Genomic DNA, 27,601 nt, shown 5'->3' with positions numbered 1-27,601 from the left:
TTTGCCGGTTTCCGGAAAACGCAAAAAAAGTCAGACTACCGTCGGATATTTCCCTAGTGGATTCTATGCGTTTATGTAGTGTATGTTAGAATGATAATTATTTGGTGGTATCTAGTTTTTCAATGCTTCTTACAGTACCACTTCGAGCTCACGCAATTGTGCTTTGCTAAATAATTAAAATATATTGCCGGAAAAAATAGAAATATTGCGTACAGTTGTATTGCGCACTTCACACCAAACTGGACAAATAAGCACGTTTTCACTTATTAAAAAGGGTGATAAAAGTGCGAGTTTTCTTCTTCTGTTGTCTTCGGTGCACTCAATGAGTGCTCCAAAGACACACCACAACGATTTGACGGAATCGTGCACTTTTATCACATTTTTTGAATTTTTGGGACTGTCCAGTTGCAGATGCAATCAGCAATATTAACCGAACTTAAAAATATATAAAAAATATCCATTCACAATTTATTATATAAATTTTAAGATTCTGTGACACTACCCCGAATGTCACTACCCCGAACGCCATAACCCCGAACGGTTCACTACCCCGAACGCAGCTACCCCGAATAGTACACTACCCCGAATGACCATTACCCCGAATGGCCACTAGCCCGAATTCATTTCCAAAAGCTGTAAATAATGAATTCTTTGGATATACGATAAAGAAGGGAATATTCCCTTCTTTTAATATATAAGGAAAATATATAATCAATAGTTTTTCGCAAGGGATTCGGGGTAATGCCCATTTGGGATAATAACGTGTGGAATAATGTTATAAATTTGTAATCGGTAGTTCAACGTTCCATGCACCGATTTTTTAATCCAGCACGAGAAATTCTTCAACTCAGGTCGAACAATTCTTCGATAAGGTTTAACAGTTTCCGACTGGTTGAATTGGATTGCATAATAGACCCTTTGACTTTTTAAATGATGTACGAAGTGCTCGAAAACTTGAAGGTTGTCGTTTTCTAAAGAGCTATAAAATGGTTTGGAATTGATAAATACATAGTTCCATAAAAGTAAACGTAGTGTATTATCACTAGTAAAGTGAAACTAATCAGAGAGTTTTGTCATGAAAAATATATTAAATCATATCGGTAAAATTTATCGAGAAAATTGGTATTCAGAAGATGTATTATTCAGTGTGCAAGATACTTGCGGACCTGTTTATTTATGGACGCCTGTTCTGTAATATAAAACTGAAATATGATATCAAATGATCAACAAAAAAGTGGTAAATTACTAATTTCATCATCTTTTCTGGGGAATGGTACATTCTGGGGAATGCTTTTCTGGGGAATGGAATTCTGGGTAATGTTATAGAATCTAATAATCTATTTTATAAGAATTTAGAGAGTGTCATTGTGAAAAATACAAAATACAGCATTGGAAGGGTTCAGCATTGGAATTTTCACGATGCAGGGTGTGAACTACCTGAGAAAAACCTGGAAAACCGGGAATTTACAGGGAACTTTATTTTTTCTGGAAAAACCTGGAATATTCAGGGAATTTTGGTTCCACTCAGGGAATTGTCCAATTATCACTTCATTCGTAATTCAAAAGAAGTTTTTCGTTCAGTTTCTCGAAATGTTTCGGACACTGAACTTGACAAGCATCTGACAGCTAAGACAACGTGTGCGAACGAGACAAGTTCATTCAGAGAGTCTTGTCACGCTCGCTCATCGCTGATTTGTATGTGGAGGATCAAAATCGTCGTAAAAAGGAAACAGCCGAAAAAGACAGACTGGCATCCGTCAAAAGGAAGCATACGACGCATGTATTGTATAAGAATAAGGATGCCAGACAGCAGGTCTGAGAGCCTACATAGAATTTTTTTAAGCTTCAGAGAGGGTCGGAGATCTACTGAGAAATTGTTGAGCTTCATGGTAGTTCGTAGATCTTGAGAACAGAAAGACAAATAAATTAAAAGTTATTAACAGAAATTCATAAAAACAAAATCACAAGAGATCACAGTAGATCTTCAGATAAATGTTCAATAATTTCAAATCAATTTGTAAAGCTATAAGCGAAATTTTGCAAATCTTCAGGGAAATTTGCATAACTTCAGACAAGTCCAAGAATCTACAGTGAAATATAAAGTATTTCACAGAAGTTTGGAGATCATCGAAACATTATTCAACATCAGAACTACAGAACTTTGAAAAAAATTACAGGTCTTCTGAAAAAATCACAAGAATCTCAGAAATGTTAATGGATCTTCAGTAAAAATTTCAGAACTTCAGGGAAGTTAGGCGATTTAAAAAAAACATTTTTACATATGAGAGACATTTAAAACTTCAAAGAAGCTCAAATATTTTCAGATAAATTTTGACAACTTTAGGTAATCTTCAAGGAAATTTTAAATCTTCAGGGTAACCCGAGAGGAATTTACAAAACATCAGAGAAGTTTGCAGATCTACTGAGAAATTTATTGAGCCTCAAGTTTTTTTTGTTGTAGATCTTGGGAATAGAGCTACGGAGCTTAAGACAACTTTACAGAACTTTAAAGATATTTGCAGGAATTCGACAGAAAATTTCACACAAATGTGAGATCTTCAGAAAAAATCGTTAAATGTCAGAAAAGCACCTCAATTTCAAAAAAAAAAATCGCAGCGAAGTACAAAAGTACAATATTTTGCAGAACTCCATGGAAGTCGGAAATAGATAGATCTAAAGAACTTCAGAGAAGTCTGTAGAACGTCAGAAAGTTCGTACGTTTTTAGAAAAATTTGCAAAACTTCAGCAAAACTTACAGATCTTCGGGAAAGTTCGCTGATCTTTAGATCAAGAATCCACAAAGAAATTTAAAGAACTTTAGAAAAGTTCGGAGATCTACTGTGAAATTTATTGAATTTCAGGGCAGTTCGTAGATATTTAGAGCAAAAATACAGTACTTCAGAAAACTGTACAGGCTATGAGGCCCCAATTGACGTAATGCATGCGACTGTATGAATAACTAATGTGATTGCAAAAACCAAATACAATATTACACCCATGGATATAATTTCTTTTCGCAAATTATGTGTAGGATAAATGCACCAATAGTGGAGGTACTTTAGTGCAATGTTTTCCTATAGAGTCTCCCTAAGCCGCTTTAGAAGTACATTGTACTAACGTACCTCCACTATTGGTGCATTTACTAAACATAAATTGTACACATTAATATTAAACAACCTATGTGCATCTGTTCTGCTGTAATATTCAATATCTTTTTTGCTGTGCCGACTTATAAGTACCAACGCCCAAGTTTGAACAATCGAAAATAACATAAATCAATAAGTACATAATAGGGATTCCAGATGGATAAATTGATAAAATAAAAATGTGTATAATTTGTTTGCACCTGGAATTTTTTTCATCCGATCTGGAAAAACCTGGAAAACTCGGGGAATTTGATTCCTTGTATTCAGTAGACACCCTGCGGATGTTCACCTAGGAAAATGTCCGCGAATCATAGTGAACTTTTGCATCACTGATTTACATAAATAAATTTTAAATTTTTATTTTTATCATTTGTATTCAGTTTAAACTACAAAAGAAAATTTCCTTCTTAAAAATTTACCCTTCTTTTGATCACAAGCTGTTCTTCCATTTGTCTTAATTTCGGGGTTTTGGCCATTCGGGGTAGTAGGGTATTCGGGGTAATGGCCATTCGGGGTAGTAGGAAATTCGGGGTAGTGGCATTCGGGGTAACGGCGTTCGGGGTTATGGCGTTCGAGGTAGTGTCACAGAATCAAATTTTAACTATGCATAAAACTCTCTTATGTTATAGTTTTTTTTTTAATTTTATTTTTATACGATTTGTTTGGATTTATTTCACCTCGATTACAATACTTTTCAACTCAACCTATTGGACGAGTATCGTTTCTTTAGCGAACTAATCTACAAAAGCGCATTAGAAGCTCAGAAACGACGTGTTCCAAGTGCATCCTTCAAAAGAAGACCCGCCACTCCTGGATGGGATGACGAATGCACAAAGCTGTATCTTGAGAAATCCGATGCCTTTAAAGATTATCGTAGACATGAAAGATCTGAGCTTTTTGAAAAGTATGTAAAGCTTGAAAAAAAGCTTAAAAACTTACTAAAAGCAAAGAAGCGAAATTACTGGCGTACTTTTATCGAGGGACTTTCTAGAGAAACCTCGATGACAACGCTTTGGAAAAAGGCTCGCTATATGCGTTAACCGCTCATCTTCCAATGAGAGTGAAGAATACTCCTCCCAATGGATATTCGACTTCGCTAAAAAAGGTTTGTCCAGATTTTGTTCCAGCATAACCAACTTTACGGGATTCAGCCCGAAGTAACGGTTTTCTGGATGAACCATTCACAATGCTGGAATTTTCAATGGCACTTCTTTCATCGAATAACTCTGCTCCGGGAAGCGATATGATCAAATTCGACCTTCTAAAAAACCTCCTCGAAATCGCTAAAAGACGATTACTTAACCTACATAATTCATAGTTGAAGATGCTAATTTCAAATAACAGACTGTAGTGGTAATTTTTATACGATAGATGGAGTAGATGAAAGCATAGAGTTGATAGTTCCGTTAGAGTACGGCAGTGTGAAGATTGTATATAGATATTAGAATAGCGAACTAGGACAACTTTTAAGGAAGGTACAAATCGGTTTTTTCATCTCTCTTTACCAAACTCCCCCTTTGGAGAGGGATGGTGAGGGGTGTCCCCCCCCGCCACCACTGGCAAAAAGAGATGAAAACCGACCCGTTCAAGTACCAACTGTGTGTTTGAAACAGTTCTACCGATTTTTACCGCACTTCAATTGTTATTTGAAGGAAGGCATCCAGTCGTAGGTTTGGAAATTGCAACTATTGTTTACCCCTACCACGATATGTGCTCCTGTCAACGGGGACACCCCTCACCATCCCTCTCCAAAGGGGGAGTTTGGTAAAGAGAGATGAAAAAACCGATTTGTACCTTCCTTAAAAGTTGTCCTAGTTCGCTATTCTAATATCTATATACAATCTTCACACTGCCGTACTCTAACGGAACTATCAACTCTATGCTTTCATCTACTCCATCTATCGTATAAAAATTACCACTATAGTCTGTTATTTGAAATTAGCATCTTCAACTATGTAAATCGTTGACTTCACGTAGAAGTAATACTAAAAACATATAGTCAAAGAACTAAATAATTCATTTATGGAATTCAATATAGTTCCACCAGCATGGAGACAGGTTAAAGTAATAGATATTTAAAAGCCTGGGAAACGAGCGTCTGATCACAATTCTTAACGTCCGATCTCTATGTTATCATGCCTGAGGAAATTATTAGAAAAAAATGATCCTATCAAGACTTGACCATTGGGTTGAATCAAACAACCTACTTTCAAACACGCAGTTCGGTTTCCGAAAGAGTAAGGGAACAAACGATTGTCTAGCGATGCTTTCATCTGATATTCAACTGGCCTTTGCGCACAAGGAGCAATTGGCTTCAGTCTTTTTGGATATTAAGGGCGCATTTGATTCAGTTTCCATAGACATACTGTCACATACACAGTAGTGGATTACCCGGTATTTTAAATAATTTCTTGTATAATTTGCTGTCAGAAAAACAAATGACCTTCAATCTAGGTCAACTGACAACTTCTAGAATTAGCTACATGGACTTACCCCAAGGTTCATGTTTAAGTCCCTTACTTTATAATTTCTATAGATCAAAGATATTGATGACTGCTTAGATAATCGATGCACGCTTAGACAGCTTGCAGACGATGCCGTGATTTCCCTGAGAGGTCCACGTGCGGAAATCTTGCAAAGACCATTGCAAAATTCCCTAAATAATCTGTCTTTCTGGGCAAGAAATTTAGTGAGAGAGAGAAGGATTAGTATTTTCCACTTAATTCCACTACTTTATTTGCTTATCCTTGACAGATACGCGTATTTCGTCTACAATGTGCAGACTTCTTCAGTGTCTTGTACTAATACTCGTATACTTGTACTAATAGTCGAGAAGAAATGAAGAAGTCTGCACATTGTAGACGAAATACGCGTATCTGTCAAGGATAAGCAAATAAAGTAGTGGAATTAAATGGAAAATACTAATTCTTCTCTATCTCATTATACAGGTATTCCACTAAAGACGCCCACATTCATCAGGAAGAAATTTAGGGATCGAGTTTTCACCGCAAAAAACTGAATTGGTAGTGTTTACAAGAAAGCGGTTTCCAACCCGACTGCGTCTAAATCTTTTGGGCAGATACATTACCCAGTCTTTAACCTTCAAATACCTTGGAGTCTGGTTTGATTCAAAATGCACTTGGGGTTCCCACACTAAATATTTGAAACAAAGGTGTCAACAAAGGATCAACTTTCTACGATCAATTTCCGGGACATGGTGGGGTGCTCACCCGGAAGACCTAATTAATCTGTATAAAACGACTATTCTTTTAGTTCTTGAGTATGGCTCTTTTTGCTTCCTTTCAGCAAGAAAAGCCCACCTAATTAAATTGGAACGCATTCAATCAATATCGTTGTTTACGTATTGCCCTTGGCTGTATGCATTCAACACACAATATGAGCCTAGAGGTTCTAGTGGTAGTAAAACCCCTGCAGAACCGTTTCTGGGAGCTCTCATTAAGAAAATTAATTAAATGTAGTGCCAGTAACAACCTTGTGATTGAAAACTTCGAAGAAATGTTCGAATTGAGCATCCAGTCTAGATTCGTTCGAATCTATCTATCTTAATTGTATGTCATCGGATATCAGCCTTCCGTGCTATAACCCCCCTCGTGTATGCTTTACTAACTACAGTTCCTCCATTGCATATGATCTCTCCATGAAACAGGCTATTCAAGGAGTTCCTGATCAACTTCGACCTATCACAATTCCCCGTATTTTTGCTGAAAAGTACCAACAAGTCAATTGCAATAGAAGATTTTTCACTGATGGATCACGCATTGATGGATCCACTAGCTTCGGCATCTTTAATGAATACTCAACCGCCTTTCGGAAACTTCAGGAACCTTGTTCCGTTTATGTTGCTAAGCTAGCAGCAATCAACTTCGCAATGGGGATCATTTCCGACATGCCCATAGACCATTACTTCATCTTCTCGGATAGATTTCGATTGAGGCTATTCGGTCGCTGAAACAAGGTAGGCACTCATCTTATTTCCTTTCAAAGGTAAGGAAGCAGATAAGTTTTCTGGTCGAAAGATCATATAGGATTACCTTTGTATGGGTCCCCTCACATTGCTCAATCCCAGGCAATGAGAAGGCAGACTCTCTCGCAAAGGTGGGCGCACAACAAGGCGAGATTTATGATAGAAGAATTTCACATGATGAATTTTTCCCATTAGTACGTCAGAGTTCTATTTTAAGTTGGCAAAACGATTGGACAAGTAATTCTCTTGGGCGGTGGTTACATTCCATTATTCCAAATGTTTCTTCGAGAGCGTGGTTCAAAGGTCTTGACGTAAGTCGGGGATTCATTCGCGTGATGTCAAGACTTATGTCCAACCACTATTCGCTAGACGCACATCTCTACAGAATAAACCTCGTTGACAGCAATGTATGTATGTAGGTGCAGAACCGGTTATGATGACATCGATCACGCAGTTTGGTATTGCCCGGGTAATGACGCCTCCAGAGCATGACTGCTGGATACCCTTGTGGCCCGAGGTAGACAACCCTTCCGTGTAGTAAGAGATGTATTGGGAACCCGTGATCTTCCCTACATGCAGGCGATCTACGAATTCCTTGGTTTGTCTGATGTTAGAGTTTGATGTGACCATCCCCTCCTTTCCAAACAATTTCCAGCCATTGTATCCCAGTCTTATTTTCCTTCTGTTTCTGTGCTACTTGCTCCTGCCCAGCCAGAATTTGGTCAACCGTCCGAGAGTTCTGAAGGAGGCTTCAGAAACCAGTTTCCTACCTAGCTCCTTCCAATCGAAATTGTTACCCATTAACCTCGAGTATTCGACAGTATACAGTGGTGACCCGATTTTGTCAGCCCCCGATTTTATCTACCCCGGATTTTGTCAGCCTGTCGGATTCAATTAGTTTCGTTTGAGGTGAACTGTTTTCTACACTCGTTGATGGTATTTTATTGATTGCTAGACTCAATAGTGACACTGTTCGAGAATTATTTTCGGAATTTTAACTCTGAACACCACAGGGTGACTCTCTGGAAGATCCGAAACAACCGTAAAAGTGGTCAATTAATTAAATTGGTCTCAGTTTTTTTTCAAAATCACTTGTTGATGTGTTGTGAGAATGAATTTCAATCAAGTTGTGACAGGACTATGGCAAGTTGAGACCTCCAGGTTTTCCTCCTTAGCACGAAGCTTACCGCCGCAAAAATACAATTTTGTTTTGGCACGTTTTGATTTTTCTAAAAATATTGGAAAAAGATATAAAAAAATCCAAGAAAATCAGTTTTTTTTCCTATGATTCTTAAGTACAAATATTTTTTTTCTTTTCATTATTTAAAAAAAAATAAAAACGATAGGTCTGTTTTTTGGTGTTTTTACGTATTTCACCCATTTATTTAAATGATGAAACATTTTCTTAAAAAAATTTAAATTTTTCGCAGGCGGTGGTAAGCTTCTCCTTAAGGTCCAAATCAAGCGTAAAAAAGGTCAACCCACGAAACTGATCCAAGTGTTAAACGGTTTTTTAAACACCTTTTAAAGTGTTACCAGGTTTCTAAAAAATCTTTATTTACGAGATTTTTAGCCGATGACTGGTTCATCTCGGATGTGTCACCGGAAAACATTCGAAATTGTGACTTGAGGTCACGGATCCTGAAAAACCGTAGAGCTGGTCTGAAAGCCCAAGATTTTTTTTCGAAAGCACTTGTTGATGTATTTTCAGAATTAATTCGGAGATATGAATGCAATATGCAATACCATTTCTACGTTCCTTCCAAATATACCCCAAAAGAACATACTGTAGTCGTCAAGGTCTATTTCCCAGTCACAATTTGAAATTCACTCTGATACCGTCTGATAAGTGCTTTCGAAAAAACTGCGAAGTTCTAACCCCAGTTTTATGAATTGGCCACTTTTACGGTCGTTCTGGAACTTCCGGAGGGTCACACTGTGGCCCCAGGATCCTTGTTCGGGTCACGACTCTAAATGGTTAGGTTTCTCTTTTATAAAAGGGGGCTTTCAGTCTGAGGCTGATTCACGGCCGGACGACTATAAAATCATTCTTACAACGCATCTACATTTGCATTACAAAAAACTAGGACCACCCTCATGAATTGACCACTTTAACGGTTGTTCCGGTTCTTTTGGAGGATCACACTTTGACCCTCGATGTCCACCACTTAAAATTAATTATTACAACACATCAAGAAGTGCTATCGAAAAAAATATTGTGAAACTCTAGGACCGGCTTCATGAATTGACCTCTTTTACGACTGTCCGGAATTTTCAGAGGGTCACCCTGCAGCCCCCAGGGTCCATGTTCCGGTCACAACTCCAAATTCATTCTGACAACACTTTGAATAAAATGGAAAAAGCTAAAAAAAAAACATGCCAACAAATGTATCGATTTTGTCAGTGTCCCGATTTTGTCCGCCCTAAATGCAACATGGGGCTGACAAAATCGGGACATCACTGTACCTCTTAAGTTCTAGCATGTTTTTTTAACTCTTCATTTGTTCCAAAATCAAAATAAATTACATTTTATTTTAACCTAGGTGCTCCACTTACTATAGTAACTTACCAGCCTTAATTGTTATGATATATATCTAAGTGTTTTTACATTGTTCCTGCCTTGGCAATTCAGTATTTTGAACAGGTTTTTCTTAAACCTGCATGTCAGTATTGTCAGTATAACAATTGAAATTTTAGAACTAAATCTTATCTAAGTATAAAGGGAATTAATCGTTGCAGTTGAGGATTGCAACGATTTTTGCCTGAAATTATTAATTATTTTGTTGGACATTTGTTCTAAAGTCTCAACATTCGAAATTCTATGTACCTCGGTAGTACTGTACCAGGGAGGCAGCTTCAAAATCATCTTCAGAACTTTGTTCTGAATCCTTTGAAGTGCTTTTTTCCTGGTAGTGCAACAACAAGACCATATTGGCACAGCGTAAAGCATGGCCGGTCTAAAAACTTGTTTAAATATTAGAAGTTTATTCGTCAGGCAAAGTTTGGATGTCTTGTTTATAAGAGGATACAAACATTTTATATATTTGTTACATTTGGCTTGAATGCCCTCAATGTGATCTTTAAAAGTTATTTTTTTGGTCAAGTACTAATCCAGGATATTTCACTTGGTTTGACCAGGAAATTGGAACTCCGTTCATAGTGACTATGTGACTACTACTAGGTTTCAAAAACAAAGCTCTAGGCTTATGTGGAAATATTATAAGTTGAGTTTTGGAAGCGTTGGGAGAAATCTTCCATTTTTGTAAATAAGAAGAGAATATATCTAAACTTTTCTGCAGCCTGCTGCAAATAACACGAAAACTTTTTCCTTTAGCAAAAATGCCTGTGTCATCAGCGAACAAAGATTTGTGGCAACCCTGAGGCAAATCAGGGAGGTCCGAAGTGAAAATTTTATACAATATAGGCCCAAGAATGCTACCCTGAGGAATTCCTGCTCTAACAGGTAGTCGATCAGATTTGGAATTTTGATAATTTACCTGCAGAGTTCTGTCAGTCAAATAATTTTAAACTAATTTCATAATATAAAGTGGAAAACTAAACTTTTTCAATTTAGCAATCAAACCTTCATGCCAAAGACTGTCGAATGCTTTTTCTATGTCTAGAAGAGCAACTCCAGTTGAGTGGCCTTCAGATTTGTTTGAACGAATTAAATTGGTAACTCTTAAGAGTTGATGAGTAGTTGAATGCCCATGGCGAAATCCAAACTGCTCATCTGAAAAAATTGGGTTCATATTGATGTGAAGCATCATTCTATTTAAAATAATCTTTTCAAAAAGTTTACTTATTGAAGAAAGCAAACTTATTGGACGGTAGCTAGAAGCTTCAGCTGTATTTTTATCCGGCTTCAAAATTGGAACAACTTTTGCATTTTTCCATTTATCAGGAAAGTATGCCAAATGGAAACATCGGTTAAATAATTTTACCAGGAAAGACAAGGTACTCATTGGGAGTTTTTTGATGAGAATATAGAAAATTCCATCATCACCTGGAGCTTTCATATTATGAAACTTTTTAGTTATAGACCTCACTTCGTCCAAATCAGTCCCCCAGGAATCATCAAAAATATTTTCCCGAGAGAAAATATTCAGATAATCCCGAGCAACCTGATTCTCAATAGGACTAGTAAGACCCAAACTGAAATTATGGGAACTCTCGAATTGCTTAGCAAGTTTCTGAGCTTTTTCCAAATTTGTGATCAAAGTTTTATCACCTTCTTTAAGCGCTGGAATTGGCTTTTGAGGTTTTTTTCAATTTTTTTGTGAGTTTCCAAAAGGGTTTGGAATTCGGATCTGATTTAGAAACAATATTTTCAAAAGTTTTATTGCTCAGTGCAGAGAATTGTTTTTTAATTTGTTTTTGCAAATCCCGCCAGATAACTTTCATGGCAGGATCGCGTGTTCTTTGATATTGTCTCCTACGGACATTTTTAAGATGGATCAAGAGCTGAAGATCGTCGTCTATTATAATTGAATCGAATTTTACCTCGCATTTTGGTACTGAGGCAGCTCTTGCTTCAACTATAGAAGTAGTCAGAGATTCAAAAGCATAATTAATTTCATCTTTGATTTGCAAAGGAATGTTTGGATTGAAGTTATATTCCATAAATGTTCGATATTGCTCCCAATCAGCTCTATGGTAATTGAAAATAGAGCTGTTGGGATTAGAAATTATTTCTTGGGATATTTCAAAAGTTACTGGAAGGTGATCAGAACCGAAGTCAGCATGGGTAACCAATTGGCTACAAAGTTGACATGAATCAGTTAAGACCAAATCAATAGTTGAGAGATTTCTTGCTGAAGAAAAGCATGTTGGGCTGTTTGGATATTTTATTTTATTTTTTATTTTATTATTTTTTTATTTTATTTTTTTTTTATTTTATTATTTTTTTTTATTATTTTGTTTTTCTTCATCGGACTTAACGTGTCTAAATGAAGCCTGATGGGGAAAAGCCTAGACAAGGCGTAAAAACCCCATATCTTTTCGAAATACATGAATCACAATAATACAATACAATTACAACGAACATTAATCAAGTCTATAGCATAAAAAAAGTTATCCTCTTATGACATAGAGTTGTCCGTGAATCAGGTAGAAGTCCTCCAGCCAAGATTCCTGGAGAGTCGATATCACCAATAAGTACTTTCGCTGCGAACACGGCCTGACTAATCGTCCGCCTATGTTCTAGTGTTTCAAGACCCAGGAGTTGACAACGACCTTCGTACGGCGGAAGGTTCACAGGGTCATTCCAAGGAAGGTCACGAAAGGCATACCGAACAAATTTCCTTTGAACAGATTCAATCCTCGCTATCCAAACTGCTTGATACGGGCACCATACTACCGAGCTGAATTCCAAGATCGATAATAGTGTAATAACCTGCATAATATTACCATTGGAATTGCTTTGAGCATTATTCCATGAGCGGTGTTTTGCATTAAAATTTCCAATAATGAAGAATTTAGACCTATGACGAGTAAGTTTCTGAAGGTCACCCTTGAGTAAATTCTTTTGCTGGTCTACGCATTGAAATGGCAAATAGGCAGCTATAAACGTAAGTTGTCTAAATTTTGTTTCAACAGAAACTCCCAAAGTTTCAAAAATTTTGGTTTCAAATGAAGAAAGAATTTTATGTTTGATTCGTCTATGAACAATGATGGAAACGCCACCACAGGCTCCATCAAGACGATCATTCCTATAAATGAAATAATTTGCGTCTCTCTTAACCTTATGGTCAGGTTTAAGGAACGTTTCAGTTATAACGGCAATATGCACGTTATGAACTCTCAAAAAATTAAATAGCTCGTCTTCATTATCTCTAAGAGATCGAGCATTCCAATTTAAAATATTTAATGATTTAAAATCCATTACTGAATTTCAAAGTCATGACAATATTGTTCGCAAATTTTTCTCCAGTTTGTATAGCATCAAACATGGAGTTAGATTTAAGCATATCAGTAATCATGTCAATTAATGACTTCTGTAAAAATTCCATTTTAGGAGCAGTAATGCTTCCTAAGTCAAAATTTTCAAAATTCCCGCTTGAATTACGTAGGTTAGTATTTTGATTTCTACCCGGTGCAATAGCAGCATAGGTAGCTATTAACACGTTGAACGTTGTTAGCAGTGAAGGGAGTAGGTATAGATGACAAATTTGAACCTGTGGTGATATTTGTACCTACGGGTACGAATGTAGAATTTGTTCCTCGCTGACCGTTGTTAACAGCAGAGGAATTTGTACCTGGTCGGGAACGTGGAGCGTTTCCTACCTGTCGCTTAGAACGAGATTGTAGGATTGCTTTGCGGGTCTTACATTCCCAAAAATTGGATTTGTGGTATTCACCACAATTTGAACATTTAAATTTCTTAGGATCTTCCTTCACAACAGGACAGTCGTGAGAGGAATCACCACAATTCATGCATTTTTTAGTTCCGTGACCCCATCCCTGGCACTTACGGCACTGGGTGAGGTTTTGGAAATTTCCTCCAGTCTTCCTGAAGTGTTCCCACTTCACTCGGACATGGAGCATAAGGCTAGCTTTTTCTAAGGCCTTTAGGTTGTTTAGTCCACTAGACTTGGAAGTGAACTAAATAAAAATCATTAGAAATCCCGTTGCGCGAATCGCCAGGACGGGATTTCATTTTCATTTTGATTAAAATTTTACCACCTTGAAAGATGAACTGACACAACTCCAAGTAGTTTTGCCAGTTCATCTTTGATCTGATCCAGGGATTCACCACTGGGCAGTCCTTTCATGACAATCTTGAACACACGTTCAGTTTTGGTGTCGTAAATAAAAAAATTGTGCTGCTTCTCAGTAAGATTCTTGAGAAGACATTTAAATCCGTTCAAGGTTTCAGCCAATACACGGCATTCACCACGACGTCCAATTTGTAGTGCAAACTTAACTTTCACGAAGTTCAAAAGTTCCATGCGAAGAGCATGGAAATCGGAAGTGATTATCACAATAGGGGAAATCTTTTTTTCTTGATGGTAGTACTATTCCACAAATGGTTTGGCTATACCCCGAACACGTCGTTCAGCAGTTTTTTTATGGTTTACTTTTATGGTGTTTTTCTCTTAGGACAAGGAATTCATCCAGTGACCTTCCATCGTACACATGAAACACTTGTTTTTAAAGCCGCCATAAAATATGTTCCGTCCTCCGATTGAGGAAGTAAAGCATGGGTGGTATTTGTGTACATATTGTGCCCCAGCCCAGTGGGAAATAATCCCCGCATGATACAGCAAAGGAGTATATTTTCCCGTATGATACGTTAAATTTTTCCGCACTTCCCTTGTATCAAGCTGCACGGTCAATGAGAACGACCCACATTTGAGTTTTGTTTTCTCATAATCGCCAAAAGTGCAGGAACTCAGAGATGAGCACATTTGCCTCATGTTTTTCTGTGGTAAACTTCAACAATCTGCCGGAAAATAAGGAAAATTGACGAACATTTTATTCAGTCTAGGAGTAGTACCAATAGACTGATTGAATCCAATCTTTACTTTTCAAACATTCGGAATTTTTTCCCTGGACAAACCTGGAAAAACATGAGGTAAATTTACTCATCGCTGAGTTCCTGCACTTTATGTGATTTATGAGTGAACTAAACTGACTTTTGGGTCGTTCTCATTGCCCGTGTAGATTACAATTGGCAACACTCGCTCTTTTCAAACGAAAATGATATGTTTAATGTTTTTCATGAAAGCTTCCTTTATGTCTTAGTCTGACATAATGATAACCGATTTCACCTCTCTAATCGTACGTTGTACGTTGCTCCTATCTGGGAAACATGTGCATCCCGTGCTTTCACAAATTTATCAATCTCGTCACAGGTGGACCTGCAGTTATACATACATTAACCAATTTTGTTTCAAATATCGACTACAGAAGGTTCGACAGGTTCACAAGCAAGGAGCAAAGCGCACCATTTTTAAGCACTTCTACAAAAATTCAAAGAGAGCTATGAGCTTTCTATATTGTGCTCAATCATATCCCTGAGACGTCGAAAAATCTTCTAGCTCAATGCTTATTCTGCAGTTGGTGCAGCTCCAATTACCCCAGCAGCGTCTGTATTACTGCTATGTCGATCTTCTTCATTATCTTCGTGGTGTTTTTTTTTTCATTGTTTCATGTTATGCCTGCCTTGTGCTTACTAAACATGGAGCACTTATTTTTAAGGTTATCATAATATAGGTACTTCAAATTGATGGAAATTATCGCTTGCATTAAATGGACGGTCTCGGCTTGTGAAAACTAACATTAGACAGTATATCACGAAAAAAACAAACAAACAAATCATTTCTCCAGGCCGATTCAACCGTAACAACGACAACCCCGACCTTCGAGGATTCCGAACTTCCTGTATCGGGTTCGCTGACGACCACCATCAAAACTGCGGCCAGTACTAGCAGCAACGACAGTAAACCGCAGATCTTGTCCAACATTGTAATCAACGGCAGCAGCACAGCGGCCCTCAATCCGATAGTGAAGAAGGAACTGCAGAAGGTTCTGGCGAGTAATTTGAACAAGCAGAATATTCTCAAAATACAGCCGCAGCAGTCATCACCGCAAACGCAACCAGCAGAAGAGCAATCCGAACAGCCATGTGAACCAACGACGGAGGACGGTGAACCCATCAAGAAGGAGAATGCTTCCGACGAGGAAGCTAAGGCAGTTGAGGATAAGAATGATTCCTTCGTCGTGACGGCGGATTACATTCAACAAAGTGAGTATTTAAAAAAAGGATCTATATTTTGAGGATAATCTATGTTTTGTCAATTCTAGCAATCAAAAATGCCCTGAAGCAGGAGAATCTGAATCCGGAGATTGAGGAGAAGTTGCTGAATCTGCAACGGTATCAGGAGAAGCAGATGAAGACCGATGATCGATCGGCAGCCATTGCTCTGCAGCACAACTACAGCAACATGAGTTCGAACAGAGAGCACCATCACCACCACAGTACACCGGTAAAGTCGAAGAAACGATCGCACCGAGGTGAAGACGACGATGACGACTGGATGATGGATACTCCGAAGCGACGTGGCACGAAATCCGGGGGAAGTTCGCTGAGTTCTGTTGAGCGAAAGCCCCAACATGTCACATCTAGCGATGGGCCTGGTTCCTGCAAGAAACGAACGATCTCACAAAGCGATTCGGCGACATCTGTGTCGAACGCATCGGTAGCAGTTTCGGCTGCAGCAGCTGCAGCGGCGGTGGTGGCTTCCGTTAATGCCGAATGTGCCGCTGCGGCTAAGGATATTGCGGTACCGCTGGAAGTTGAGCCAACAGTTACGCCACCAGTATCGAACGCCCGGTCGGAAGCGGCACGCAGGAGTAACGAGAAGCGAAAGCAGCAACAAGCACTGTTGCAGCAACAGCAGAGGCAAAACAAGTTGCAGGTATGTTTTAGAAGGTTACGTTGAAACCGGTAGAAGTTGTTATGCATGGTACATATTTCCTTAGGCTCAACTGAATCGCCACAAGGAACAACTGAAGAAAGACATTCTCAAGAAGCGATCTCATCTCGAACGGGAATTACAGGTACAAATTCAAAAGGAACTCTCGGCGGAGCTGGCGGCAAGATGCAAGCAAGAACAGCAACAGGTGAAGCAGGAGAACAGTGGGAAGCAGCATGCGGCAACCGCTGCTTCGACGACGCCTGCGGAGAAGGGCAGCCATGCCAAGAAAAAGTAGATCATCTTCATGTTTTTTTGTCCGCCAGACAGTTATAGTAAATTTTGTATTGCAGATCACCCATGTCTGCGTTGAAGGAGAACCAGAAGACACCGAAGCATGCACCCAGTTTGGGTAAACCAGACAAACCACCGAAATCCAGTGGTAAAAAGGGGTCGAAAAAGAAGGAAAAAATCTACTGCCTCTGTCGAAAGCCGTACGATGATACGAAGTAAGTTGACTGAATGCGAAATCCCGACCTTTCCGCCTGACAATTTTCTTTCCTACTTCCCTGTGCAGGTTCTATGTAGGTTGTGACTTGTGCAATAACTGGTTCCACGGAGACTGCGTGGGCATTTCCGAGGAGCAGTCCAAGGAAATCAACGAGTTTGTTTGCAGTGAATGTAAGCATGCTCGGGAGACGCAAGAGCTGTACTGTCTATGTAAACAACCGTACGATGAATCCCAGTAAGTAGTTGACGTTATTTTGTGAATATTTTGTGCAAAATTTAACTTAAATGACCGTTTTGTTTTCCACAGATTCTACATTTGCTGTGATAAATGCCAAGACTGGTTCCATGGGCGCTGCGTGGGAATTCTCCAGAGCGAGGCGGAGTACATTGACGAGTACATTTGCCCGAATTGCCAGATCAACAATTCGGTAAACTTTGCCAACATGAAAACGTTGAGTGATAAGGAGTTTGAGAATCTGAAAAAGTTGATCAAGCAAATTCAGGTGAGGATGTTTTTACATTTGATAGCCTGATAGAAGTTTGATATCTAAACGTTGGCTTGAATTTTTCAGCAACACAAAAGTGCATGGCCTTTCATGGAACCGGTCGACCCGGACGAGGCTCCGGACTACTATCGTGTAATAAAGGAACCAATGGGTGAGTGTATTTTGGGTTACTTGACCTTGATGTCTGTGTTTGGGAATTCCAAATTGAAATAAGAACATGCCGTGTGTTTTTTTTTGGCGGCTTATCAGTTTTTGAAAATAGACTTTTCTCTCGGTGATTTCTACGAATTCAAGACACGTTGAGAACGGAAAATACCCCATCAATATTATTTTCCCTTCTTTTGAGCATGAGCTGATTTTTAACGGCTGTTCTTCAACTGTATTCCGTTGAAGTACAGCTCAAAGGTTTTGGGGTGTTTAGATAAGCAAAAATGCGTTTTTGGAAATTGCTAGAACAAAAGATGTTTCCATGTCGCCCAAATTTATCGAATTCATCAAAAAAGTTGTTGCCTTAATATGTTGACTTCATTTTCAAGTAACTCCTTCCATTTTTGCTATTTTATTGCATTTATCGGTCAAGAGCTGATAAACAGATAAAATCTTTAAACACTGAACTCAGTTACGAGCTATCCACGGAAAATAAACTTGCTTGATAAGACACAAACAATGTTGCATACAAGGAATAGAACACATTCTACAAGTGTGTAAAGCTTAAACATGAATTTTCGCACGATTATGCCAAATGGCCGTTATGCCAAACGGGCTAGAGCCAAAAAAAAAAAACAGCTGAATGCTACATTCATAAATCAACCAAGCCTCCAATAAAACGACTCTATCCCTCCCTGATCTTGTCCCGACAGATCTCCAGAAGGTGGAAAACAAAGTGGACAACCAAAGCTACCACACGCTGTCGGAGTTTATCGGCGACATGACCAAGATCTTCGACAACTGCCGCTACTACAATCCGAAGGAGTCGCAGTTCTACCGGTGTGCCGAGAGTTTAGAGTCCTTCTTCGTACAAAAGATTAAATTTTTCCGCGAAAATCTGGTGGAAAAGAAATCGGCCGGGACGAGTTCTTCGTCGCTGTAGGAAAGAGACGACGATCGGTCGCGGTTCCGATCGTTCATCAATTGAAACGATAAGATGAATTTTAGCGCTATGTGAGCACAATAAAGTTTTACGTTTTATTTATCATGTTTAAATCGATTCCACGCATAAACAACGCAACATAGGAAACCGCATTGATTTCTTAACTTCAAATTTTATTTTTCAATCTGTAGAAACTTTAGAATTGTAGAAGGATAATTTATTTTAAGCATAGTAATTGTCTCGAGCTGGTGGTAGATTTCAACTGTACATATGCAATCTGTTGTAAAATATACATGACCTATGAATTACATATTCTAAACGTGTCCGGAAACATTGGCCCCGGGTGACATGTAAATACAGTTCTTTGAAAACAATTGTACAGTTTACAAATGCCTTCTCCAGACGACAAACATTCATCATCTCAACGAAGGAGACAAACACTGAGGTTTTGTCACCTTATTAAGTTAGATACACGGATATTTTTATGTGTCTCTTTGCTTTAGCTTCTAATGTAAAAACAAATGAAAAAGTTATTGCTGTTAAAAGTTGTTACTAAACCTGTACACTTATTTGAAGATATGCACATTTTTAGTACTCTCACTGATATTTTTACGTCTCTTAATATATTACGATCATGATAGTACAACAACAAACTATTGTACATTTTTCCTCTTTTACCATTCGAAATTTATACAGAAATAGTACGCTAAGTGGCTTGGTTTGTGTTTTGTGCATGTAATTAAAATCGATTTTTTTTTATCTGTAACCTAAAAAGTCTCCATTCAAGTGATTACGTTAGTAGAGTTAGTGTATTTGAGGAATAAGAAGAAAACAGTAGTTGAGCGTTGTGTTCCATTGGGAATGGGGTACAGTCGCAATAAGAAACTAGCAGTGCTAAGAAAATATTATTGTACACAATGAAAATACACATTTTATTGTACAGATTTTGCAGAATAAAAGATTTATTTTCGAAAGAATAGTTTTCAGCTTTCAACATCTATATGATCCGAAATGTCTCACTAGTGTTTTGTGGTTTTAGGTAGAGGAGACTGCGACATGAATGCCATATGGGCAATGGGGAAGAGGTACTATCTTTTACAGTTACCTAAGACTTTTCGATTGGGCCAATACTGCTCTGCAATCTGGAGCCCGAACTACAATAATGGGGCCGAGCGAATTGAATCTATGCAACGACGTTTTCTTCACTTCACGCTCTGTAAGCTGCCTTGGAGATACCCACTTCGTCTTTCAAGCTACGAGAATCGCTGCCAATTGATCAATGTCGAGCCCTTACGTATCCGAAGAGATGTTTTCAGAGCCTTAACCGTCGCCGATACTCTGCAAGGAAGAATCGACTGCGAAGCAATCCTGCAACAAGTGAACATTTATGTTCAACCTCGATCACTACGCAACAGTCTTATGCTAAGACTTCCACTTCTTCGAACTTATTATAGCTTAGGGTACTTGACGCCCAGAAGTGTAAAATTTTAGACTTACAGTATGCAAAAAAAGTTTATCCACCCCCCTACCAATTTACAATTTTTTTTTGTTTTTCTGGTGAAAATCAGTTTAATTTTATGAGTGTTCCTCCATGATTTATCAACTTATGTTTATTCATCACATTTCCATTGAAAATACGGCTTTTATATCTTTTCTTGAGATTTCATGAGATAAATTATGAAAAATTGTAAAAAATTACGCAAAAAAAGTTTATCCACCCCCAAACGGATACTATGATTTAAGTGTGTTTTACAGAGTTTTAGTGTGTATTCTGCAACTTTATCGATTGTAAACATTGTGTCTATCTGTCATTTAGTGCTCTTGAAGTTTTCGTGCTCAAAATTTCAGTTTCGTATTCAAAATTGGAAGTTATTTGTTGCAAAATGCCCAAAAAAGCACAAATTTCGATCAGTATCCGAAATTTGATTATTGAACATCACAAAACTGGCAAAAGCTACCGTGATATAGAAGATATTGTCCAGTTTCACAAAGATACGATCGCTAGGATTGTGCAGATGTACAAAAAGCGTGGTTCTATCTCACTAGCTAAGCGATCGGGGCGTCCTTCAAAAACAACTGACCGAATTGACAGAGCTATCGTGAAGAAGGCGGAGCTGAACCGGGGACTATCAGCTCCGAAAATTGCGAAACAGATTAAAAGCGAGTTTTCCATTCAACTTTCATCACAACCCGTACGAAATCGTCTTTATTAGAAAAGTTTAAGGGCAGAGTAGCTCTTAAGAAGTCATGGTTGTCCGCAATATATATCAAAAAAAGATCACATTTCATGGACCAAAATGTTATGGTATCTGATGGTATGGTATGATGGTATCAATGGTGACCCAAATAGCATTACTTTCGTCTCGTCTGACCAGATCACCTTATTCCAGTCATCACTGGTCCATAAATGTTGTCCTGGGTCCACTTCAATCTTTTTTTTATTTTTTTTGCGGACAACCATGGCTTCTTAAGAGCTACTTTGCCCTTAAGACTTTTCTTATGAAGACGATTTCGTACGGATTGTGATGTCAGTTGAATGGAAAACTCGCTTTCAATCTGTTTCGCAATTTTCGGAGCTGATAGTCCCCGGTCCAGCTCCGCCTTCTTCATGATAGCTCTGTCAATTCGGTCAGTTGTTTTTGAAGGACGCCCCGATCGCTTAGCTAGTGAGATAGAACCACGTATTTTGTACATCTGCACAATCCTAGCGATCGTATCTTTGTGAAACTGGACAATATCTTCTATATCACGGTAGCTTTTGCCAGTTTTGTGATGTTCAATAATCAAATTTCGGATACTGATCGAAATTTGTGCTTTTTTGGGCATTTTACAACAAATAACTTCCAATTTTGATCACAAAACTGAAATTTTGAGCACGAAAACTTTAAGAGCACTAAATGACAGATAGACACAATGTTTACATTCGATAAAGTTGCAGAATACACACTAAAACTCTGTAAAACACATTTAAATCATAGTATCCGTTTGGGGGTGGATAAACTTTTTTCCCGTAATTTTTTACAATTTTTCATAATTTATCTCATGAAATCTCAAGAAAAGATATAAAAGCCGTATTTTCAATGGAAATGTGATGAATAAACATAAATTGATAAATCATGGAGGAACACTCATAAAATTAAACTGATTTTCACCAGAAAAACAAAAAAAATGTAAATTGGTAGGGGGGTGGATAAACTTTTTTTGCATACTGTATACATTTTTAGTAACTTGACAATGCTTTCCTTGTTATTCTCGTTTGTAACTGTAGTATATGTAGTCTGTTTAATCTTGAAACTTTTTTTTACAACACATCATTGGGACCTGGGAGGGAGAAGCAGATAGCACCAGGGCTCCACAAAGTCACTTTCAATCGAAAATCGTCAAATGACGATTAAGCTGTCAAGCATCACTTTCAATTGAAAGTCATTTTGTCTTATCTTCGAGAAGATCCCCGTCAACATCAGCAGAACCACTTTTGATCAGTTTTCATGCTGTTTGTGTTAGCTTGACTCGTGTTTATTTCTTCTTTCATTGTCAAATGAGCTTACTTTTCCATTAAAGCGAAACTGTTCGATCCAAATTCGTGCAGTTTTATGACTTTTGTTGATTGTTCACTCGGTTCATTTAAGCGCATGCGCATAGATCTGTGCACGTGGATATCAAATTTATCATTGTCGGGTTGTTTATTTACCCATCAATATGGGTATTTTTTAATCGTGGTGACGTCTAGAGAATAAAATAAATGCTGTCAAATACTTATCAATAAAGGTATTTTTTTTAATTGGGATGATGTCTAGAGGATAAAAATCGATATCCGACGCCATTTTGGAACCGAAGATGGCATTCGATTTACGAATAAGTGGCAATTTTTGTAGTCGATATGAAGTCTACCGATCGAAAATTGATATGCGACGCCATTTCAAAATTCAAGATGACGGCTTCCGATTTCTGAACAAGTGGGAAATATTGTCAAATACCCATCAAAATTGATATCCGACGCCATTTTGAAATCCAATATGGCGGCTTCTTATTTCAGAATATGATCAATATCCGATGCCATTTCGAAATCCATGATGGCGGCTTCCGGTTTAAGAAAAAGTTGTAAATTCTATCAAATACCCATACAAACGTTTTTTTTAATCAGGGTAACGTCTAGAAGCCGGAAACTGATATTCGACGCCATTTTGAAATTCAATATGGTGGCTTCCTATTTCAGAAAAAAATGGAGATTGGAAATCAATATCCGATGCCATTTTGTAATCCAAGACGGCTTCCGATTTGCGGAAAAATGTCAAATCAGGCATAACATTTCATAACGGCACAAACGGATGTGTAAACAAACTTTCTAAGGTCATTTACACGCGAACCAAAGTACGCCCACGCAAACCAATACCACTTTCGGAACGGTGATAGTTGCCCCTATCCGATGATGTCGTTGTTTGGGTACTTTGGTTCGCATGTAAAGGGCCTTAGAAAGTTTGTTTACAAATGCTTTTGTGCCGTTATCAAATGTTATGCCTGAAATACCCTAAAATATGGTTATTTTCAGAATGGGGATGAGACATAGATGCCAAAAATTGTTTTCACGCCGTCTTTAAATCCAAGACGGCGGCTTTGGATCAGACAAACTGTGAAATACTGTCAAATACCGATCAATGTGAATATTTTAGGAATCGGGGTGACATCTAGAAGCCAGAAATCGATGTCCGACGCCATCTTGAAATTAAAGATGGTGACTTCATATTTCAGAAAAAAGTGTCAAATAGCCTACAAATGGCATCGAATATCGATTTTCAGCATCTACGCGTCGTCCCCATTCCGAAAAAATAGGGTATTTGACAATTTTTGTGAAACTCGATGGCCACCATATTGGATTCCAAAATGGCATCGGATATCGATTTTCGGTATCTACGCGTTTTCCCTGTTCAAAAATAACCATAATATAGGGTATTTTGCACTTTTTCTGAAGCCCTGTGGCCGCCGAAAATACCCATATCATAGGGTATTTAACACTTCATAATACCAATGGCCACTACCTTGAATTCCAAAATGCCGTCGGGTATCAATTTTTAGCATCCACGTGCCATCCCCGTTCCAAAAATACCCTATTGTAGTGTATTTAACACTTTTTCTGAAACCCGATGGCCGCCATCTTGGATTCCAGAATGGCCTCGTTAATTTAATTTTCGTTTAATATAACATAATTTATTATTACTGCATATAATCCCTATCGGCAACCGATATTGTTCGCATACTATCCGGATACTATATGTTGATGTCATTCATTACGTCAATTGAAACAAGTCTTTGCTTCAAATGAAATGAACTGAAGCACTTGACGAACGAAACAAGTGATAGTCCATTCATGTTTGAAAAGAGGTATGTTCATCGTGACTCGATAACAAGAAATACGATGACTTACACGAACATGATATTGCTCGAAATGAAGCGATTCTGCGGAGAGTTCATTTTCTTTTCTTTGTTTCGAAAATGCAGAACCCTGCATAGCACACACGGAATTCATCGTATACTTGTTCTTCTTGTCATGAAAATTTGTGCCGTTGAAATCAAATCAAAACAGGCGTAGCAAAATAGCGTGTATTGCTTTGAGCGTGTAGTGATTGTTAAAGATTGTTCAGTGTGCAGTGAGAAAATGTACTTTTCTGTATGGTATTTTACTATGCCACTAGATGCTCTGACAAAACCATGGCTAATGGTATCTTTCATTATTGATTTGTGTGTATTTTGAATGAATTAAAAAGAAATGGTTTCCCATTGAATAAAATAGCTGAAAAAAAAAACAAAAAAAAACTAATCCTGGTTGTATCTCTTTTTCATTTGCATGCATTCCGGGTGACGAGCGAACATAATAAAGAAGATGGCTTTATCACAGAGCCCCGTATCGGAACGAGTGTATTGTTGAACGACATGGTCTACGATTCAAGATTGGTTTCTGTAATGATAAGTATCACGATCTTCATCGAAATGTAAGTATTATTGACAATAATCATAACAATCAACTCGTATATACATTGAAATACATAAATAGAAGGGAAGGGACGGCCCAGCAGCCCTAATAAAATAGTTATGGTTATTTTGCTTAACGACGTGTTCTGGGTATAATCCAAACCATTTGTGGAATGGTTAAATTATTTGGGTTATCATTCGTTTATGGTACTTTTTTATTAGGGAGGGCACCCGATTGAAGCGATTTGGACGGGGAGAGTGGAAATGCCAACTCCCTGTTGATAACATTTCGTGGATAAAGGGCGGGCTCTTCTCCCCACTCATTGGGGCATCTTCCTGTTTGGGGGCTTGTCTTTTTGACCAATTGGCTATCAAGTTGCTGGAAGGAGATTCTTTATCGTTCCGTAGATGCGTATAGGCGACTTTGCCTATCGATCTACCCAATCCGTTTTTGGCGCTTCATACAGCGACATGTTGACGACAATCAGAGGTTATTAAGCTTGGTCAAGACAAACAGAGAAGAGAGCCCACTGCTGTCGGACTTAGTTTCCGTGCTACAATGGGTGGTAAACCACTATCATGCATCATGCATCATCCCATTGAATAAAATAGCTGGAAACGACAGTTTTTCACAAATTACTTCACGCAAGATTTCAATACCGCCTTGTGCATTCTTGTTCAACTGTAAGAAAAGCATCATAAAATTGCTTGGCTCCAAATGACAGTTCGTGACAGCAGCCGTCTGGCTGCATTTGACGTTCCATTTTTCTCTCTTCGCGACTATTAGGACTATTTCTAGTCTGTTGATGCAAACATAAGCACACGGGTGGTTGAGTATTTCTACATTACAAGCAAACGGCGGAGATAGAGAATATCAGGCATAACATTTGATAACGGCACAAAAGCATTTGTAAACAAACTTTCTAAGGCCCTTTACATGCGAACCAAAGAACGCCCACGCAAACCAATACCCTTTTTCGGAAAGGTGATAGTTACCCCTATCCGATGATGTTGTTGGTTTACGTGGGCGTAATTTGGTTCGCGTGTAGAGAGCCTTAGAAAGTTTGTTTACAAATGCTTTTGTGCCGTTATCAAATGTTATGCCTGATATTAACAATGACGTAGCGCATTATTTTTCAAACAGTTTATTGAAATTACATTTTAGCTGCAAGCTTACGTGTGACAGTAAATTTTGAACTCCCTTATTTACGCATAATTTTAACATTTATTAGTATTCATTCTTATCTTATCATGGAATTATGCAATAAACCTCAAATAAATTATATAATTAGTCAGAAATCAGCAAAATTCTACATGACATAAATTTATGTCGCACGCGCCGCTGGTCTTGTTTGCTTCATTGTGCGAAAATTTTCTGTCGCCTGCAGAAAACAGTTTAGAAATGTTATGACATTTTTCCGCTTGCCAGTTTGTTTTTTTTTTTTTTCCTTTGGTTTGTTTTTTCCGTCGATCTTGTTTTCCGTGCTGAGCACCAATGCTACCGACGTGCCAGGAAGGCAGCTCCCACACCTGGACCCTACCTATCGACCCATCAACTCATGAACCGGGGACCAACGGCTTTACTTCCCATCCGAAGGAAGGCGTGATCAGAGATGTTATGCCTCAGAACATCCCGGCGGCGCCGACTGGGATTGAACCCAGGCCTGCTGGGGTGAGAGGTAATCACGCTTACCACTACACCACCGGTGCCGTTTGCCAGTTTGTGTTTGTGTGTTTTCTCTATGGTCATTGCACAAAGTATCAAATGTTAAGGAAAAAAACGTTAAACTCCAGTACTCGTGCCACCACTGCATTTGTGTAATTTTCAATAGTGACTTATTGAAATTTGATATTGTTCATTTTAGCGTAGAAAAATTTCCAATCGATTAGCATGTTTAGAATTAATATCCATCCGCTATTGACAGCATTAAAAGTGGTCAAAACCTGACCACTTTCTGCAACGCGGTCGATTTTGGTTTTTTTGAAATTGCACCCCCAATATGTAGCCGAAAGACGCAATCCTACGTCAAAAGGAAATCAAGGGGTTCTACGGCTATAGGTTTAGCCAGGACCTTCTCGAAACTTTTTATCCGCCATTAGATCACGTACCGGGTTTAATAACAAACCAACTGCAGCGCAGTTCAAAGCGCCTTACATAATATTATTGATGAACAATGATGTACGTTCGTCTACAGCAAATAACTGCAATGACTTTGATGAAATCAAAATGATTCACTTTAACGACGAGGTACTATTTGGATACGATCAATAGCAGGTGTAAACTAGCGGTGTATGCGCAAATCAAATCAAATATGCAATTCTGCATATTCTCCTGCATACGACGCATCAGACGACAGTGGTTTAAACTGTGCAATAAACTATGGAATGCAATGCAATGCTTTAAATACTGTCGACAAGAATCTCATCAAGAAGATAAAATGTAATGAATGTTTAACGGCATTGACAAATTCAAACGGTTTTGCACGCGAAGATATCAGTAGAATAAAGGGTGTCCACGATGAAATTGCCACACACAAAATTGATTCGCAAAATTCGAGTTTTCATCCGATTGCCATCAAATTTTCAGGAATTGAGAAATAACTATTAAACTTCATTTTACCATTTTACTCGTATTTTATTTACAGTCCATACGCAAATGCCCGCACCTTGGCCTTAACCCCGGCCATAAGATTCTGCACAACCTGTGAATCAACCGTTTTTTGAATGTAAACCCATATTTTCTTCAGTTCCTCGACTGTCTTCACTACCTTAGGTCGTTTAAGAAGGTGCTGCTTCATAATCGCCCAGTACTTCTCGATGGGGCGGAGCTCCGGAGTGTTGGGAGGGTTGAACATTTTCGGCACGAAATTGACCTTATTGTCCGCATACCACTTCAGCACGTCCTTGGAGTAGTGGCATGAGGCCAAATCCGGCCAGAAGATTGTTGGGACGTTGTGGGCCTTCAGGAGAGGAAGCAG

At 38.4% G+C, this 27,601-nt stretch overlaps 1 protein-coding gene across 2 annotated transcripts in view; it reads left to right on the top strand.

Annotated features, from left to right (window-relative positions):
- E(bx) (nucleosome-remodeling factor subunit NURF301 E(bx)) overlaps window positions 1–19,633 on the top strand; it is a 38,119-nt gene extending 18,486 nt beyond the window's left edge. For both annotated transcript variants that reach the window (XM_065232195.1, XM_065232194.1), the window contains exons 9-16: window positions 15,463–15,880; window positions 15,940–16,553; window positions 16,618–16,844; window positions 16,904–17,059; window positions 17,128–17,295; window positions 17,368–17,563; window positions 17,633–17,717; window positions 18,427–19,633. In XM_065232195.1, the coding sequence (XP_065088267.1) occupies window positions 15,463–15,880; window positions 15,940–16,553; window positions 16,618–16,844; window positions 16,904–17,059; window positions 17,128–17,295; window positions 17,368–17,563; window positions 17,633–17,717; window positions 18,427–18,656 (2,094 nt within the window). In that variant the 3' untranslated portion in view covers window positions 18,657–19,633. The remainder of the gene's footprint in view (window positions 1–15,462; window positions 15,881–15,939; window positions 16,554–16,617; window positions 16,845–16,903; window positions 17,060–17,127; window positions 17,296–17,367; window positions 17,564–17,632; window positions 17,718–18,426) is intronic.
- Window positions 19,634–27,601: the final 7,968 nt, after the last annotated feature.

This window comes from Ochlerotatus camptorhynchus, unplaced genomic scaffold (assembly GCF_037179485.1).
Source record: "Ochlerotatus camptorhynchus isolate MF236.1 unplaced genomic scaffold, CSIRO-AGI_Acam_v1.1 ptg000365l, whole genome shotgun sequence".
NCBI classification, from domain to species: Eukaryota; Metazoa; Arthropoda; class Insecta; order Diptera; family Culicidae; genus Ochlerotatus; species Ochlerotatus camptorhynchus.
This window is presented reverse-complemented; position numbering and strand designations above follow the sequence as displayed.